Source organism: Labeo rohita, chromosome 5 (genome assembly GCF_022985175.1).
Source record: "Labeo rohita strain BAU-BD-2019 chromosome 5, IGBB_LRoh.1.0, whole genome shotgun sequence".
Classification (NCBI taxonomy): Eukaryota; Metazoa; Chordata; class Actinopteri; order Cypriniformes; family Cyprinidae; genus Labeo; species Labeo rohita.
Genome location: NC_066873.1, coordinates 44176668 through 44195506, shown reverse-complemented (window position 1 = coordinate 44195506; position 18839 = coordinate 44176668). Strand labels below are relative to the sequence as shown.

The following is an 18839-nucleotide window of genomic DNA, read 5'->3' as shown; positions in this document are numbered from 1 at the left end:
TAAATGGCACTGGGATTATTTATGGTAGTTTTAGTGGGTTTCAAAAGGTACATTTTTGCCCTCAAGGTTCTGAGCACAAGTATTTATGCGATTTATGTATTTTTGTTATTATTTTTGTCAAAAAGGGAAAAGGAGACTGCTCCAGAGGCTAAACCTGAGAAAATCAGGTGGCAAGTAGCAAAATAAGTAAATAAATAAAAATGTTGCTAAAAGAGTAAAAGCCTAATATCAAAGAATGCATGATTTTATACTTAAATAGCACTAGGATTAATTATTGTGGTTTTAATGGGTTTCAAAAGGTAAATTTTTCCCTCGAACTATTTTAAAAGAATTTATAAAAAGAAAATGAGGATCAAGAAAATGTTCAACAAAAAAAAAATACACATTTTGGCAAAATGTATAGTGTTTGCACTAAGATGCCAAGATGATTTTAAAAAATGAAAATAGACAAAAAGGACGCACAAGGATTAAGCATTGCTGTACTTCTACAAATATCAGTCTCAGGGTGACTTTAACAAAGAGAACAATCTATGTCGATATCTCTTACATTCTGTAAGTAGTTTATTACGGGATGATTCGGCAAGTCACCGTCGCGCAAGACTATCATTATCCTGACGTCACGACGCAGAGGGCGCACTGCGCCCCCCCACCTCACAACTGATGACGCAATCCAGTGAAAGTCTACGGGAGGGGGAGGGGCGTCTTGCATCGGCACGCGCAGACAGCAGAGAGCAGCTGCAGCGGCAAGACGAGCGTCCCACTGCATATTCACCAAATACACCTCGATCACCCATACAAGGCACCTGAATCAACCGCTATTCAAACATGGTCGACCGCGAGCAGCTGGTTCAGAAAGCCAGACTGGCCGAGCAGGCTGAGAGATATGATGATATGGCTGCTGCCATGAAATCGGTAAGTGCAACTTTTGCTGTATTATTATGTACACGCATAATTAATGCATGATTTGGCTTTTCGGACAGCTGTCATAACCTTATGTGTTTCATAATTACATTCTAGTGAATAAATAAAATAATGCATTGCTCATGTCGCATTGCCACTGGAAATTCCGCTCAGTTCGCGATCGAATCTTTTCAAAGATCAGCCAGTTCTTGTATGGAATCGATTAGAGTGCACGTTCTTCAGTTTAAAGGCCCATATAAGTTGATCCGGATCGAATGACAGCTCACTGTCCTGCTGAACTGATGACGAGGCTGATTTTGGAATATTATGTGTCACTGTCCGTCATTCATTAAACTAGAGTAAAATGCAGCATTGAATGCGAATCCAGATTTGAACTGGAACATTGTAGCGGATCTTTGGGCGGTGCCTTTCCGCGATCCGAACGAACTGGACAACATGACCACAGAATGACACTTCATTATTGCACATGGACATAAATGTAACAGTTTTGCTTAAAAAACAGCTTGCGCTATTGATGTAGACTGCGCGTCTATGCTGAAATCTCAGGTGCTGGAATCCGAAATCGTGCCATAATAAAGCACTTTGTGATTTGTAAGCATTATTAGGTGTAAAAACGCTGGTAAATGATGCAAAACCCCAAATCAGCGCTGTTCTCTTTGTCTCATAACGAGGCAACCCGAACCAGTTGCTAAACGCGCAGCGCTGACAGTTGCGTCCATCGATTCGTGTCGTCAAAATCAAAGCGATCGCAAGTGGTTTTACGCGGCTTTGCAGTTTCGCTCCCACTAGGCGTGTCGCAACGTGTGCCAAGGTGCAGTGCCCGTAATGCACCATTTCATCCGATCCATCAGCCCCCATCCAATAGGGTCCAATCACCAACCTCCTCTCCCTCTCTCTCTCTATCAAGGGCGTAGGTTTGCATTGAAAGTTGATAGGGCCCTAATGCAAGGAAGCACTAGTGTTTTAAAAATCATATTTTAGCTCTCTTCTGACTGCTGTCATGGAAGTTTTGCATGTCTCCTTTATCTGACACACCCATTTCATGTGTTGGAATCTCTACAACCTCAATGTAACGTGTGTAATATGTTCTAGAAACCAAACCTAAAGTGAAATAATTAAAACAAAACGTATAAGAAATGGGAAAATATCCACCGGGTAGGTTTTGTTTAAGTTGACTTAATATGTCAATATATATGGAGGAACTAGGACACTTACAAATAAAATGAAGAAATCAGTTATCAACTCAATCATAAAATGGAAATAAATCAGTTTTTAAATGGACAATAGACTTAATATATATATATATATATATATATATATATAAAAGAAAACCAAACAGCAACATTTATTTATATTTTAAAACAACATGAAAACTGAGTAGAGCGGTGGATATGCACAAGTAGTCTGACAGAAGGACTAAATATGCCATTTTTATACTTCTAAAAATGATGAAACACAACATAGAGAGTAATTTCATAACATTAGCCTAAGGTGTAGGTTGCCCTAAAGCAAAGCATTGGTTTTGCAAATCACTACATGTCAAGTTTTGATCTGGGCTAATGAACTCCTTGCAACGATTTAAATAAAAGAAAAGCACATTTCCATTTAGGACTGAAGCTGTCCATTACTGAAAAATGCTCTGTCATAGTCTAATGGCATTATCTCTTGACATCTGCTCTATGTAGATGACTAGTTACTGAGGGGAAATGATAAGGTGTATTGCACAGTGCCTCTGATACACCGGTCGGCCATTAGTGCGATTCATTTAATGGTTTCTACTAAACTATTTTTATTTGGAGACAATGAGCTTGACAGATCGGTTCCACCCCTGTGTATTTCAAATATTATTCGATGATTAGCTCCCCCAGATCTCCATCGTCTTTCTAAACTGTTTGCTTTTAAGTGGTCTGTGCTAATAAATAATTCTGACCGGCCATTAATGGCATGTACCAACCCCGTCTAGGTTCATGTTGGCTCTCAAGAGTGACTTTCTTCTGCCCAAATGCAAACCTTAAATATTTATAAGATAACGTCTATACTTGATCCCACATGTACGGCAGCCCGTTTCGACAGCTGAGTAAAAAGTAATTGTGACTTTTTTTTCTCAGAATTGCAAGATATAACCTTGAAATTGCAAAGTCATAAAGTCAGAATTGCAGGATATAAACTCACAATTATAAGAAGTAAAATCATTAGACAAACAGACTTTTTTCTCTCAATTACGAGTTTATATTCCGCAATTCAATTACTTTTTTCTTGCGATTGCAAGTTTATATCTCACAATTCTTACTTTTTTTCTCATAATTGTAAGATAAAACTCAAATTATGAGTAAAAATCCAATTCCAAGGAATACACGTTTTTTTCTCAGAACTGAGTTTATATCTCACAATTTAATTCATCATAACGAGATTCAAACTTTTCTCAGTTTTGAGAAATAAAGTCAGAACTGTGAGATATAAATCTGAGTTTGCATCTCAGAAAAAGACAGAATTATGAGATATAAACTCACAATTGCAAGTTTAAAAGTCCAATTCTGAGGAAAACTGTGACTTATAACTCGCAATTGTAAGGTTATATCTAAAAAAAAAGAGTCAGAATTGTGAGATGTAAACTTGCAACTGCAAGAATAAAAGGCAAAACTGTGAGATAAAAAGTTGCAATTACCTTTTTAAATTTTCATTCAGCAGTGAAAACAGGTGAGCAGAAGTGACTGACTTAAACATTTTGCATTTGGTGTCATCCAGTGTGCTTATGCATGCAAAGGGATTCATGCAACTTACTCTGCATCGTCTCTTTCTGAGACGTGCTGGAGGATGGATTGATTTGTCCTTGTATTGATTTACTCCTCAGCTGACCGGAAAGCTCAGCGAGCTGGAAGGTCCCTCAGCAGCTGAGGGGTGTGTGTTCAGTCATGTCTTCTTCTCACTATGGGAAGAAACTCAGATCACTGCAGCGATGCTTACTGTCTGTTGGCCTACACCCATAAAGGCCTGGAAAAAAAGAGAGTCAAATACCTAGCTAATGACGAGACTGAAATGTATTGCAGTTAATTATTCTTAATGCAAAATACACAATAATTTGTAATACAAATGATTACTTTAATTACTTCCATTGCTGATGGCTACTAGCTCCCAGACTACTTGTAGTATTCTGAGTCTTGCATACTGTTCAGTTATATGTCAGGTGTGTTTTAATTTAGACTTCTATGCATGCATGAGTATTTTATTCATTTGTTGCTGTTTTACACTCAAGTTGTTTAATTATAGTACATTTGTTCTGACATGTTGTGCCCAATCTGTCACAGCTACTGCTTTGAACCTTTGGATTAACCATAGCTAAGACCAATTGCATTTATTCAGCAGAAACACACAGTTTTCTGCTTTCATAAATCACTGAAGTAGAGAGAGAAGGTGTGGGGTACAAACGAATTTTAAACCACAGTCAAAACTGATATGAAAATACTAATAAAGCAACTTCAGCTTGCTTTCCTTTACAAAATATTTAGTTATGCAAGTAAAGCTCCTACTTGTCTACTTGAGTGAGGAAAGACTAAAATCTCTGTAACTGTTGCAATTGTTTCAATAATGTATGTTTAAAAATCACACAACAAAGGTATTATATTTCATTTCTTAAGCTCAAATCATGCAAAATACTTATGCATGCATGTCCTGCTAATGCACATGCATATTCTGCAATCTTTGTGATCCAAACCCCTTAGATTAAAACATTTTACCTAAAGAACCTTAGATTTTCTGTTTTCACGGTTCTGTTTTATGGCATTATTTACTAGAATGGAGTTAGTAGGATTTGCATTAAGAAGGGAAAGTCATTTCAGAGGTGTTGCTTTTTCTTTTAAATGATTGTGAAATTTTTGAGCTTATGCTCTGAATTATCAGTCATGCATGTGCAGCATTCTCAACCCACATCCACCTCCATCCACGGTCTTTCATCAGGCATTACCATAGATGTGGCTTTAAGACAGTAACTCATCTTTTTTTCATAGCAGTATGGTCATAAAGCTTTTATGCATTTTATTTTTAGAAGCCTGCAGCAGCTGCAAAAACATTTTTTAAAAAAAACCATCTGCAATCGCTTGATAGTTATATAACAACAATGAGCTACTTGAAGTAAGAATCCCCTTCTTCCACCGTTATAACATCACCGCCATCCCATCCTCCACTCCTTAACGCACCCGTTCCTGCTCCACTTTCACCATAGAAATACTTCAGTCTACAGATACTTCGTTTCTATGCATTTGAACAGCTACCTTAGAATTGAAGCCATAGCCCTAATTATTATAATAGCCTTAATTGATTTGATTTAAATGAAGTATTGCAGTATGCAGTGCACTGCACTTTTATGTTCTCAGATTCAGTTGCTGACATGAGGAATGATATTGAAACATATTGCTGACACACATTTGGACTTTCCACAGACAAAAAACACTAAATCTACTGAATGTTAACATGAAGTTAAAAATGTGCAGATAAATTATGAGCTGCTTTAAAAGACTGTCATTTGTAAAAGAGAATAAATTGCCTCTTTGTGCACATGATAACACCACAGCACTAGTCAGGCGTACAAAAGCGCCATGTCAATCAAATCTGTCTAATACGCCACGTGATTCTTCTTATCATTTATTATGATAAATATTAATCACCTTGCTTCTTGTGCCAAATACAATAAAAAAGGTGTGGGCTGTATGACCAATATCTTATTTCACTGCATGAGTAATTGTACATAATGATAACAGTATACCAGCAATACATTGTCATAAAAGTGAGACAGCATAATAAGACAATATACTGTCAATATTATTCTTATTAAATGCTCCATTTGCTCTGAGCAACACACAGCAGTGGAGTTACTAGATGAATCACTGTTTTGAATGAATTGGTTGAATTAATGAATCATGTTGTCATCCAAGACGTTCTTGCCTTTCTTGCTTCAGTCGTAAAGAAATTGTTTTTTGAGGAGTTATCAGGAATTTCAGGAATTATCTCCATATAGTGGACTTCAAAGGTGCCTGCGAGTTTGAATGTCCAATTAAATGCAATTTAAATGCAGCTTCAAAGGACTCTAAACGATCCCAGCTGAGGAATAAGGGTCCTATCTAGTAAAACGATCTGTCATTTTTAAAAATAAATAAATAAAAATTTGTATACTCTTCCTTACTCATTTTCTCCTCCGACTTTAAAATCCGCCCACATCGCTGCAGAAGTACCAACCCAGTGTTTACAAAGTAAACATGCAAAGAAGGTCAAACACTCTTCACAAAAAAAGGTAAAACAGCAATGTAGGACGATTTTGACGTTGGAGGAAGAAATGAGATAGGAGTTTTCTGACCTACCCTAATTGTACTGACCCGGATTACACAGAGTATGCATGCGCATCACAGAACTACACAAGACAAGCATTTGAGGTTAAAAAGTATAATAATTTTTAATTTTTAATTTTTTTTTAAACTAGATAAGACCCTTATTCCTTGGCTGGGATCATTTAGAGCCCTTTGAAGCTGCACTGAAACTCCATTTTGGATGTTCAGACTCACGTGCACTATTGAAGTCCACTATTTGGAGTTAATTCCTGAAATGTTTTCCTCAAAAAACAATTTCTTTATGACTGAAAAAAAGAAAGGCATTAACATCTTGGATGACAACAGGGCGAGTAGCCTACATTATCTGTAGATTTTTGTTCTGGAAGTGAACTACTCCTTTAATCAGTGTTTTGAATGAATAGGTTGAGTGAACAATTCAATGACTCACTTATTAATACAGTCACACTTGATTTTTTCCAAAATCAATCAGTGTTTTGAATGAATCAGTTGAATGAATGAATCTTTGACTCACTCATAAAGATGGTTGCATTTCACCACCTACTGGTGCAACAGTGTAACCAGCAGAATAAATCAATGAAAAATATTCGTAAAATATATACCTCCCTTTTTTCATGCATGCAGAGTCATTTTACTAGTAAATACTATTTTGATTAATTTCTCTGTGTATATGGAACTTGATGATGCAAACCAAAATATCAGATTATTTAGAACAAATGATTAAGTTCGACATCAGGGCAAAAATGTAACGTTAATTTGGCAACTTGTTTAGGAAGTGTTCAGTTTTGTATTTCAAAATTTCTTTCTGTATCGTCACCAAGCATTAGTAAAGTAAATCACCGATGGCTCCAAAATTAAGGTTAATACAGTATAGCAAATAAACAGTATAGCAAAATCTCTATGCTTGACACATTTTTACTGTCAGACAGTGCATACCATCATTCTGGTAACCCCAAATTGCTTCACACTGAACATTAGGAAATGGCACTAGTCCACTCTGTCTTGTCCACAATGATAATATTCATTGCTGAGAGAGGCTACATTGCTCAGTAACTGCAGGTCATTAAAAGAGCTTAAACCATAAACTTTTCTTTTCTTTCCATCTCATGTCCTCTCTCTTTCTTCACACTTTTCTGTTTTTCCTAATCTACAACTGGGGCTAAAAGTCGACAAACATTCACTTCTGCAATAGCTGGCGGCTTTATTGGAGTCTTATGATGCAACCCAAACTGCAAGTGCCCTGAGATTACCGAGACTACAAAGGACTCTCAGACAGAATTAGCACACTACGAGAGCTGTATCATTGCACTGTTGTGCAATACTGCTCAATGCATCCATATCTAATTAGGCCAAGTAATCAAGTGCTTTACCATGCTTGTGCTACGGCAATGTACAATTTATATACCCAAGGCCTCCTGCCAGCTAAGTACTTTGAAATTGACAACACATCACAATAAAAAAAGTAGTTTGAGATTTGCCTTCCATTAAAACTATTATACCCACCATAAATCATACAGCACTGTTGAAGTCTTTTGTTGACTCATTTTTTTTGAAACCTACATGATTTTTTTGTTTTGGTTATATGTAGCATAATACTCAAGTTGCTTCAACATCTAATGACATACAGAACTAATTTACTTCCATAATGTCACACATTACTGAGTAAAACAGGATATTTAACAAGAAACAAGCTGACTTTAAGGTTATGAGCTTACTTCAGTGAGATCCAGAGGAAAGGGCAGGCCAGGAGAAAGAAATGAAAAGGCTAATGGGCTCCACCAGGAAGAAAAGACATAAGTGCACATCCAACCACTGATGTACAAATGTGCAAACCGTACAAATTGTGCTTGTGCTTATGTTATCACATGAACTTTATCCATTTGTACTGCACATACTATTGACTATGTATTTGTATTTTAACCATATATGTTTACAATGTTCAGTTTTTCTAGAGCCAGGTTATTGTGGTAAATTATTAGGCTACCATACCTAAGTTATGAAACAAAATCGCTCACATTATAATAAGCATTACACAGGATGTGCCTTTTGAATTGTTTTGCATTACAGTGCACCTTATATATTTATATTTCTGAAACGTAGCAGTTACTGCAGCCACTATAGAATCTATTTGTCTAAAATAAAATTATTTTACAAATATCATGAATTTATTGCTATAAATGTTACTTAATACATCCAAATGAACTTGTGATGTTTCTTCTCTCTTGCCTACCTAACTAAATAATCTTTTGATTTTTAATCAAGTTGCATGTGCATGATCACTGTGAACACTATGTGATTGTAAACGTGTTATATTACACAAAAAACTTCTCTTCTGGAATCATTTAGGCCCTTTTATAGTAATTCTATCTAGCATTTTGATCTGTCTCAGGTGATCCAATCGCAAATGGTGACTCAATTTATTTTAGAATGCTTTTCCACGTCTATATAAGGTTCTTTCTACAACAGAATTAAAAAAATAAAGATAACTACTAATATCACAATTTTGACTTTGTCACAAATCTGAAAACTTGCAATTGTGAGTAGAAAAGTCAGAATTGTGAGGGGGAAAAAAAAAACTTCAACTGTGAGATAGAAAGTCTCAATTCCTTTTTTTCCCCCCAGAATTTTGTCATAATTGCAAGATGTAAACTCAAAATTCCAAAAACAAGAAACTCTGGATTCCGAGAGAAAAATCAGAATTTCAAGATGTAAACTTGCAATTCCGAAAGAATTGTGAGATATAAACTTCACTGTGAGACATAAAAGTCAGAATTTTGAGATAAAAAGTCACTGTTACGGAAATAAGCCTCCATAACATTCTACTAGGGATTCACTAAATTTTTGTCCACCGAAAAAGAGAAAAAATGAGCCGAAAATATATGGCGTGCAAAATATATTATTGTATTATTTTCAATCAATAAATATTACTTAATAATACCTTCAAAAAAGAAAGAAATATTAAAAAGCATTTTCAGTTTGTGTTTTCAGCCAAGTGCATCCAGAATTTTCAGTTTCAGCCCAGAATTTTACTTTCGGTGCATCCCTACATTCCACACAATAACACAGTATTATAATTTTAAAGTCAAGCAGAAATTGTAAATAGAAAAGTTTGAGCATTCTGTGAAATTTATAGCATATTCTACAAATACTCTGCTTGATTAACAAAAATCTGCAGGTTTTTCTGACAGTTTGACTTTAATTCATGTGTGACTACATAAAACAGCATGTCGCGTCCACCCACTCGCTCGCTCACACGTGCATTACACATCTACACCTCAGTCCCCAAACACACACACACACACACATACACACACGCAAGAAGCGTGGACATTGTTACTGTTGCCACGGCAGCAGCAGAGATAGTCGACTGCGTCCAAACAAAGACGACTGGCTTGTTTCTATGGAGACGGAAGATTGCTCTTTACTTACCCCCCCGCTGTCTGGATGGGAGGTTATGTGTGGAAGAGGTTAAAGGCAGTTTGTAAATGGTAACATAACAAAGCAACTACTGTACGCAACCAAAACGATGTGTGCAATACCAGTAAATGTGTTACACAATGATTCAGCGACTGCCTCTTTCAATCTCAGGGTGTTTAATGGCTGTTGTGCTTGAAATGAAGGAAGGAAGTGGTGGGATAATTGATCAGTAATACTGTAAATTGTTCCGAGTCTGATGCAGGAAACAGATTGTGTGTCTGTTCATGAGTGAGGTCATATTAAACAAAGCCAAATACTAAATGTACTAAACGTACAAATACTAAACGTGAACATATGTGGCGCTTGCAATTATATATGTAGGAATTATAGAATCAATCCCTAAAAAAATGGAATGAATCAATCCATTTTAGAACTAGTTTCCAATAACCGCAATAACAAGATTGTGACTCTGGATCACAAAAACAGTCATAAGTAGCGTGGTTATATTTATAGCAATAGCCAACAATACATTGTATGTGTCAATTTTTCTTTGATGCCAAAAATCATTAGGATATTAAAGAAAAGATCATGTTCCATGAAGATATTTTGTAAATTTCCTACCATAAAGATATCAAAACTTCATATTTTATTAGTAATATGCATTGGTAAGAACTTTAAAAGCGATTTTTTTTAAGAGATTTTTTTTTTTTTGCACCCTCAGATTCCAGATTTTCAAATAGTTGTATCTCAGCCAAATATTGTCCTATCCTAACAAACCATACATCAATGGAAAGCGTATGTATTCATGTATATAATATGTTTTGTTCCGCTTATCGATTTCTATGTGCTGATTTTTGTTCATGATATTCAGCTGCAACACAGTTTTGCAAAAAAGACAGAACAAATATGTTTGACTTCATTTTTTTTTAATACCTTATTGAAATGAAAACTGGGAATCATTAGGAATCTGAATCGATAAGCAGAATCGGAATCGCTAAATTTTAACCCACTCTGGTTAAAATGGTTCTGATTTCAAATTCATGTTTCAGATTCTATTAGTTCTTCATGAGGAAGCACCAGTTATTAACTAAAATGAATCAGTTGTGCCATTCACTACAAAAATGTTCAAATGTGTCTCGTTTTAGAAAGATGTCAGTGTTAAAATACAGGGTTTCAGGGTTTCCCAAACTGAGGTATGCAGGGCATTGATGAAAACTTAATTAATTAATTCATAAAAAAAGTTTTTATTTTAAAAATATTTATTTACATTTTTCTAAATCTAAAGAGGCCCAAAATCTATGGGATCATTTTTGTGCCAATAAGAATGAACGTAACTTTATAAAACTGAACGTAACTTTCCAAGAAACGATCAAAAATGCCACTGCAAAAGAAGAAAAACGCAATGAAAATGAAAAAATGAACTCAGTCGCACGAATTTAACATGCTCTTCAAATATGCTTCATTCTTTGTTAATGATTTTCAAAGAATCGTTTTCGCGAATCATGGATTCTGAATGCGTTGCCACAACTTTCGCTTACGCATTTTGTTTTGGCATCTAGTCTATTTTGGCTATTTTTGATGACAGTTGCTCTCTGACCTGGAAGCACGGACGGTGACGTCAGTGGCGCACATATTGGAAAGTTGTTGCAGTGTGCAATACGGTTTATATTAAGTATTAATGTTATTAGTATTTCACCTGGTGTCTCTTAGTTTCTAAAGATGAGCTCCCAGGAAAGACACGGAGCAGCATCATCTTCCACCTCAGCTTGTCCCTCAGGGCAGCTTGAAGTAAGTTCGTGTTGCTAAAGTAACGTTAATCAATAACATCGATAAAAGTTTTATTCATGTACAGTGTGCAACAGTTCTGATAGTTTCTATAAACAAAGCACGACGTATTGCGCCACTGACGTCACCGTCCGTGCTTCCAGTTCAGAGAGCAACTGTCCATCAAAAGCTCATTAGCCAATCAGAGTAGATCGCTGTTAAGCCCGCCCCCACGAGAGGTTTGTGCCAAAACAGCAAACGAAAATTTGCGAAGCGTAAGCGAAAGTTGTGGCAACGCATTCAGAATCCATGATTCGCGAAAACGATTCTTTGAAAATCATTAACAAAGAATGAAGCATATTTGAAGAGCATGTTAAATGACTGAGTTCATTTTTCATTTTCATTGTGTTTTTCTTCTTTTGCAGTGGCATATTTTTGATAGTTTATTGGAAAGTTACGTTCAGTTTTATAAAGTTACGTTCATTCTTATTGGCACAAAAATAATTCCATAAAAATCACCTCAGACCCCAGATGGTTAAATAGCAAATAAAAATCCTACTAAAAGATTAAATATTTAATTAGTTTACCTGCATTTTATATTAGTATTTTGTATTTTTATGGGATTTTATGGTATTAAATAATATTTACGGAATAGTAATGATCCATGGTGACCTGTTAACCACTTCAGCGTAGACCTGAAATTGAAATTTCCAACCTAAACTGTCATAAATCTTGAATGCTTTGGAGCACAGACTTAAGTTTGGTCTCTTTTAAAGAAAACACTTGGCAGATTATTGCTTAAGGGAAAAAAGTGAAAAGGTTAAGTTTATTACTATGAAAAATCCACAAAAATACTTTTTTATTTTATTTTATTATTCTTTTTTTAAATTTTATATAAATTGATATCTTGCGTTCCCTAGTGAAAAGTAAATATACAAAATTTTGTACTAAATGCATTTTAATTGTGTGGAAGTAGTGCTAAAGTCCAACTAAAGATATACTTAAGTATATTTGATTGTGCTAAAGTGGAACTATTGCAAGTATACTCTAGGTAAACTTTAAATATTATGCATTTAAAGACATATTATTTAAAGATCATACAATCCTCATCAATAGTGACATTAAAACATATTTTAGGCTTAATATTAAGAAATGTGCATGGTGCACAAGTAGTACTCCAAAAAAGGTTAATTATAATTTTAATATCAGTAAATTTTGAGTGACATGTCAGTAAATATGTTAATAGACTTATACTTAGTATAAAATAAATGCATTTTAAAACTATAACTTTTTTTAAACTAGGGTTGTGATTTTGTCTGGGCACAGTACCAAACATCTCCACTAGATAAAATTTACTTCCCATTTATCTCCAATGTGGTCATTTTTGACCGCAAACAGTGCAAGTATGACTACTTTTTTCAGGACCATTTAACCTTTTCGAATCATGTCCATTATTTTGTGTGTGTATGTGTGTTTACATAGCGAGTGCCGAAACCTGTACAAAGTTTCATACCATTCCGATGAAGTAAAAAAAAAATGATAAAAAAACAAAACCTGATATGTTTTGATTAAAAATGTCCGAACAGCACCAGAGGGTTATTAAATATTTAACAGCTTAATTAAACAGGTTCTGAATAGTAGCAATATCAAACCTGCTTTGTTGAGAAGTTGCTTGGGTTACCATCAGCTATTCCCTGGATTACATTGTGCATGATGCAACAGCATGCTATGTGGTTGTGCGCACATTTTGGTTGACAGTGACGCATGAGAGTGAATGATACAGCAAAAAATGCAGGAAATTGCATCTGAAAGGTAGTAGAAGAGAGAGAGAGATCTGTAGGCACCAGATCATCCGCCCACTGCCAGGCTGTTAAATCAAAACATCTCTGCGATGATTTCGATGCTTTCATTCGGCCAAATTTTTGTAACCAATGCGTAGGCTCACGCTTCACTGTGACGCTCCATAAACAACGGAATTCAGGTTGCGATGTGTTTTTAAACAAAAGCAAGTGGCATTTTAGTCCAAACGGATCTTTCATCTTGAAATGCTGCCAGTCTTCTATGAATAGATTTACTACACTGCATCCAGCCTACACTAGGACATGTAGTACATGTGCTGGTGAAAACGAACAATGAAGATGCCATGTCCATAAATAGGCATTTGGCAAATCACCACATTGAAGCTTACTTGAACCGTTCACTCGAATGACTCACAAAGGACATTGTGAACTACCATTGACAACACAACACTTTATCCCTTTATCCACATCTCTGCTGTTATTCTGTACTTAAATGGCATGTCCTTAAACTGTTCATCTAATTTAATGGACATAAGAAAAGGCTTAAGTTGACATATTAGTGTATACAGACAATTGAGACCCATGCAAATGAAGAAGAATTACGAGTGACCCTAATGCTGCGTAAACAGCTCTGTCACTAAGCTGTAAACATCGAGTTAGCGTGCTTTTTTGGTTTGCAAGCAATGCTTTTAGCAGACGTCATCAAAATGCATACTGCAGTACCGTATCCTTCCTTCCTCTTCCTGAAGTACAAGATGATAGAGAAGACAAGATAATTTCATAAAATAGAAAAATTGAGTTTTAAACATCATCTGAAAGCTAAAGCTTTCCATTGATGTATGGTATGTTATGATATGACAATATTTAGCTGAAATAGAACAATTTGAAAATCTGATATCTGAGGATAAAAAAGGAAAAAATAAATAAAAATACTGAGAAAAATCGCCTACACTTCCAAATGAAGTTTTTAGCAATGCATATTACTAATCAAAAATTAAGTTTTGATATATTTACGGTAGGAAATTAGCAAAATATCTTCATGGAACATGATCTTTACTTAATATCGTAATGATTTTTGGCATAAAAGAAAAGTTGATAATTTTGACCCATACAATGTATTTTTGGCTATTGCTACAAATATACCTGTGCTACTAAAGACTGGTTTTGTGGTCCAGGGCCACAAATTAGAGAAATAAAAAATGCAAAAAAAAATGCTTTGACGTGGTTAGCAATGCCAAGGCCATGAGTTCTGGGGAATGTATGAACTGATGAAATGTGTATGTTGAATGCAATACAAGTTGCTTGGGATAAAAGTGTCTACAAAAGTTTGGAATAATTACGATTTTTTACATTTTTCTGAAAGAAGTGCTCACCAAGGCTTCATTTATTTGATCAAAAATACAGTAAAAATGTCATTTATTTCTGTGATGGCAAAGCGCAATTCTTCAGAACCAGTCCAATATGCTGATTTGGTGCCAAATGATTAATTATTATTTGTGCTTAAATATAAAAAATGTTGAAACAGTTTTTGCTGCTTAATAGTTTTGTGAAATCAGTGATCAATTCTTTGATGAATCAAAAAAGCATCATCTGAAATTTGTTTTGTAACATTACAAATGTCTTTACTGTCACTTTTGAGCAATGTAATGCATCATTGCTGAATAAATATAGGATTTCTTTTTTTTTTCTTTAAACCCAAACTTGATAATGATAATAAGAAATGTATCCTGAACAGCAAATCAGCATATTACAATGATTTCTGAAGGATCATATGACACTGAAGATTGAAATAATGATGCTGAAAATTCAGCATTGCATCACAGAAATAAATTATATTTTACAATATATTCATATAGAAATGTTGTATTTTAAACTGTAATATTATTTCACAATAATGCTGTTTTATTGCATTTTTTGATCAAATAAATGCAGCCCTGAAGAGCAAAAGAGACTTTTTCAAATTTTCAAATAACTTTTGACAGGTAGTGTAAACAGAACATTTTATTCATAAGGAACATTTTTAGGATCACTTTTGGGGGTAACGCATTACAAGTAACTCAAGTTATGTAATCAGATTACTTTTTCCAAGTAACTTGGAAAAAAAAGTAACCCATTGTTTTTTTATTTTATTTTTTAACGCAAGTTAAAATTCTACTTACCTACTTACTTAAATTCTACTCCGATTCTACTTACCATTTATATACTGTGTGAAATGTGAACATGCATTTACTCATCTTAGTTATACAAAAACGATTCAGTATTCCTCCAAATGAAAAGGAACAGTGAAATACAAACTCACAATTAAGCAAATCTTCAATAATTAAATATGTTAAATAACACAAATATCCTTTATGTATTTAATCACATTTTTATTAAAGGAGAAGTCCACTTCCAGAACAACAATTTACAGATAATGTACTCACCCCCTTGTCATCCAAGATGTTCATGTCTTTCTTTCTTCAGTCGTAAAAAAATATGTTTTTTGAGGAAAACATTTCAGAATTTTTCTCCATATAATGGACTGATATGGTGCCCCAAGTTTAAACTTCCAAAATGCAGTTTAAATGCGGCTTCAAACGATCCCAAATGCGGTTGTAAATGGGTCCAGCCGAGGAAGAAGGGTCCTATCTAGCGAACGATCAGTAATTTTCATAAAAATAATACAATTTGTACAATTTGTTCTGGAAGTGGACTTCTCCTTTAACCAATGTCTTTGCTGCTGACCTTCGATGATCCAATTCAGCTTTCCATAAAAAGTAACTAGGGACTAACACAACATTGTAATGCATTACTTTTAAAAGTAACTTTCCTCAACACTGGTTAGGATGGGGAACATCTGTCATTGGGCCTGCTTTAACTGTAAAAACTTTTACAATTTTAAAGAATGATTAAGTAACGTCTCCACCTCCTCTCTGTCTCTTAGGTAACAGAGCTGAACGAGGCCCTTTCCAATGAGGAGAGGAACCTGCTCTCTGTGGCCTACAAGAACGTGGTGGGCGCGCGCCGTTCCTCCTGGCGCGTCATCTCCAGCATCGAGCAGAAGACCTCCGCCGACGGCAACGAGAAGAAAATCGAGATGGTCCGCGCCTACCGTGAGAAAATCGAGAAGGAGCTGGAAGCCGTGTGCCAAGACGTGCTCAACCTCCTCGACAACTTCCTGATCAAGAACTGCAGCGAGACCCAGCACGAGAGCAAAGTCTTCTACCTGAAGATGAAGGGCGACTACTACCGTTACCTGGCCGAGGTGGCCACGGGCGAAAAGAGAGCCACGGTGGTGGAGTCTTCTGAGAAGGCCTACAGCGAGGCCCATGAGATCAGCAAAGAGCACATGCAGCCTACACATCCTATCCGCCTGGGTCTGGCGCTCAACTACTCGGTCTTCTACTACGAGATCCAGAACGCACCCGAGCAGGCCTGCCATCTGGCCAAGACGGCTTTTGACGACGCGATCGCCGAACTCGACACCCTGAACGAGGACTCCTACAAAGACTCCACGCTCATCATGCAGCTCCTGCGAGACAACTTGACGCTCTGGACGAGCGATCAACAAGACGACGAGGGAGGCGAGGGCAACAATTAAGCATCGAAGAAGAAAAGAGAAGATCTTTGAGACCCTTTTCCTCTCAGCCGTAACATAAAACACGCGTGCTCACACAACAAAGAAAAACAAAAAAAGTATAAGTTACATGAAAAATTCACAAAAGGGGGCATGATGGAACTGTGTCAGCCACATTTGCTGGATAGCAAAGCAGCGCAGTTTTCTTTATTTTCCACAAAATTACAATTGAGAGAAATATGCTAGTTATAAAGAATGATATGTCTCAAAAAAAAGAAAAATTAAGAAGTAGCTTAAAAGGAATAAATTAAACCTCTCTTTCTGTAACGTTTACTCAACACTTTGAGGAAAAAGCTTGTCAGTACGTCGGTCATTTCTAAATGGCTGAAGGGTTATGCTAAACCCACTGGCATAGGGACTGTTCTTGTAGTGAAATACGAAGTGGAGCTGCTTATGTTAATTTACATTGTGAGTAAAGAGTACTTTAAGTGTCAAGGGAGGGCTTAAATGACAAAAAAAGTGAAAACTTGAATGTTATCGCCTCGCAAAAGTAGGTATTTGCAAACAGGCTGCACTGGGCGTAAACGGTCGTGTTCTTTGTCTGATATACGTTCATAGGGATTCTGAATTGCACCCACTAATGTTTGAAAGTCGTTTACGTCGAACTGGTTATCTGTGCCATTTATGATACACATCGTTAGTATGCATCTCACCTCGGAACTACACGAAACTACTGTATTACAGTAATGTTGATTAGGTGTGCAAAAATAACACAGTTATGACTTCCCTGGTACATGTATTGCCTTTGCAATCCAAAGCTAAAACCGTTTCCCAATCGTTATTATTATCATTATTATTATGGATACCGTTTTAAAAATAGTCAAGCTGGACCCACACTGTACGAGAAAAATTATATTTGGTTTTAGTGCACTGAAGAGTAGTTCTAAATATTAGCGATACTGATGGTACAGGCGAGAAATAAAATTTACAAAAAAAACTAAAATGCCCAATGCTTAGCAGAAAAAAGCAATGCCTAATCACTTGGTTTGATACACTCAATTAATATTACTGGTACCATAGACTATTTTAGTCATTCAGTTAATTTATTTTATGTTTTTGAGAGTGCACTGGCATAAAATTGCTTTAGTTCATTTTTTTTTTTTCATTCTCATGAAATGCACTTGCCTATTATACTGTTTCTCAGTGTAGGACGATTACAGCTCCAATATTCTTGATAATACAATATTGTGCATGCTGGTGATGTATTTATATATCATAGCTCGACTTTATTAACTTTAAAAACTGTAGATGTTATGTATTCATATGAACAAGAAATGACAAGAATTTAATCTGATTATTTTCTATTTATTACTTTCTATTGGATTGTTTCAATCTGTTTTGATTTTTTTCTTATATATTTTTTCCTTGCTGAAGTACGCTATACCAAAACAGTGCGTGTTTACCATGAATTAATCTGTTATTATGGATGTTGCTCTAGTGACATGCGATTCTTGTATTTGGTTTTTAATAAACAAAAAAAAGGAAGCGAAAAGACAAAAAAAAAAAAAAAAACAAGAAGGAAAGAAAGAAAAACAACACCACGTCTGGTGTTTTGTTCATGGTAAACCATGATTACATTGTGAAAGATTAATGTTGTTCTTAAAATAACTTTTCCTTTTCTGTGCTTTCTTCTGTCAGATTCTACTGTGAGATATTTAAGATTTGCTGTAATATCAGTGTTTGTTTTTTTCCTCCTCAGAATCTGTTTCTGTAAGAGATTCACTCATGGAACATTACCTATTCTTATGATTTCTGTTTTCTTTCTTTTTCCTCGTCTACTGGTATCTTAAATGTGAGTCATGTAGCGGTTGCACAAAAGAAACATAATGATAATAATAATGATAATTAAAAAAAAATAAAACATGACTGTGCTCTTCTAACCACCATATCAGTGCTGTCGTACGTGACTGAATCATTTCCCGTCGACATTATCAGAGAAAACATGATGTACTACTATTAATAAATGCAAGTCCAGTGGCACAGTGG

The 18839-nt window shown here is 35.5% G+C and overlaps 1 protein-coding gene across 1 annotated transcript; it reads left to right on the top strand.

The window, feature by feature from the left end:
• Window positions 1-678: 678 nt before the first annotated feature.
• On the top strand, window positions 679-18741 carry ywhag1 (3-monooxygenase/tryptophan 5-monooxygenase activation protein, gamma polypeptide 1). Its single transcript, XM_051110348.1, has 2 exons — window positions 679-912; window positions 16161-18741. The coding sequence occupies exons 1-2, from the start codon at window positions 826-828 to the stop codon at window positions 16815-16817; spliced, it is 744 nt and encodes a 247-aa protein (XP_050966305.1). The 5' UTR covers window positions 679-825; the 3' UTR covers window positions 16818-18741.
• Window positions 18742-18839: the final 98 nt, after the last annotated feature.

Bases quoted from the DNA above. Each gene is read 5' to 3' on its own strand.
- ywhag1 (XM_051110348.1), top strand. From the start codon at position 826: ATGGTCGACCGCGAGCAGCTGGTTCAGAAAGCCAGACTGGCCGAGCAG. The intron at 913-16,160 runs GTAAGTGCAACT...TCTGTCTCTTAG, and splicing joins TGGCTGCTGCCATGAAATCG to GTAACAGAGCTGAACGAGGC.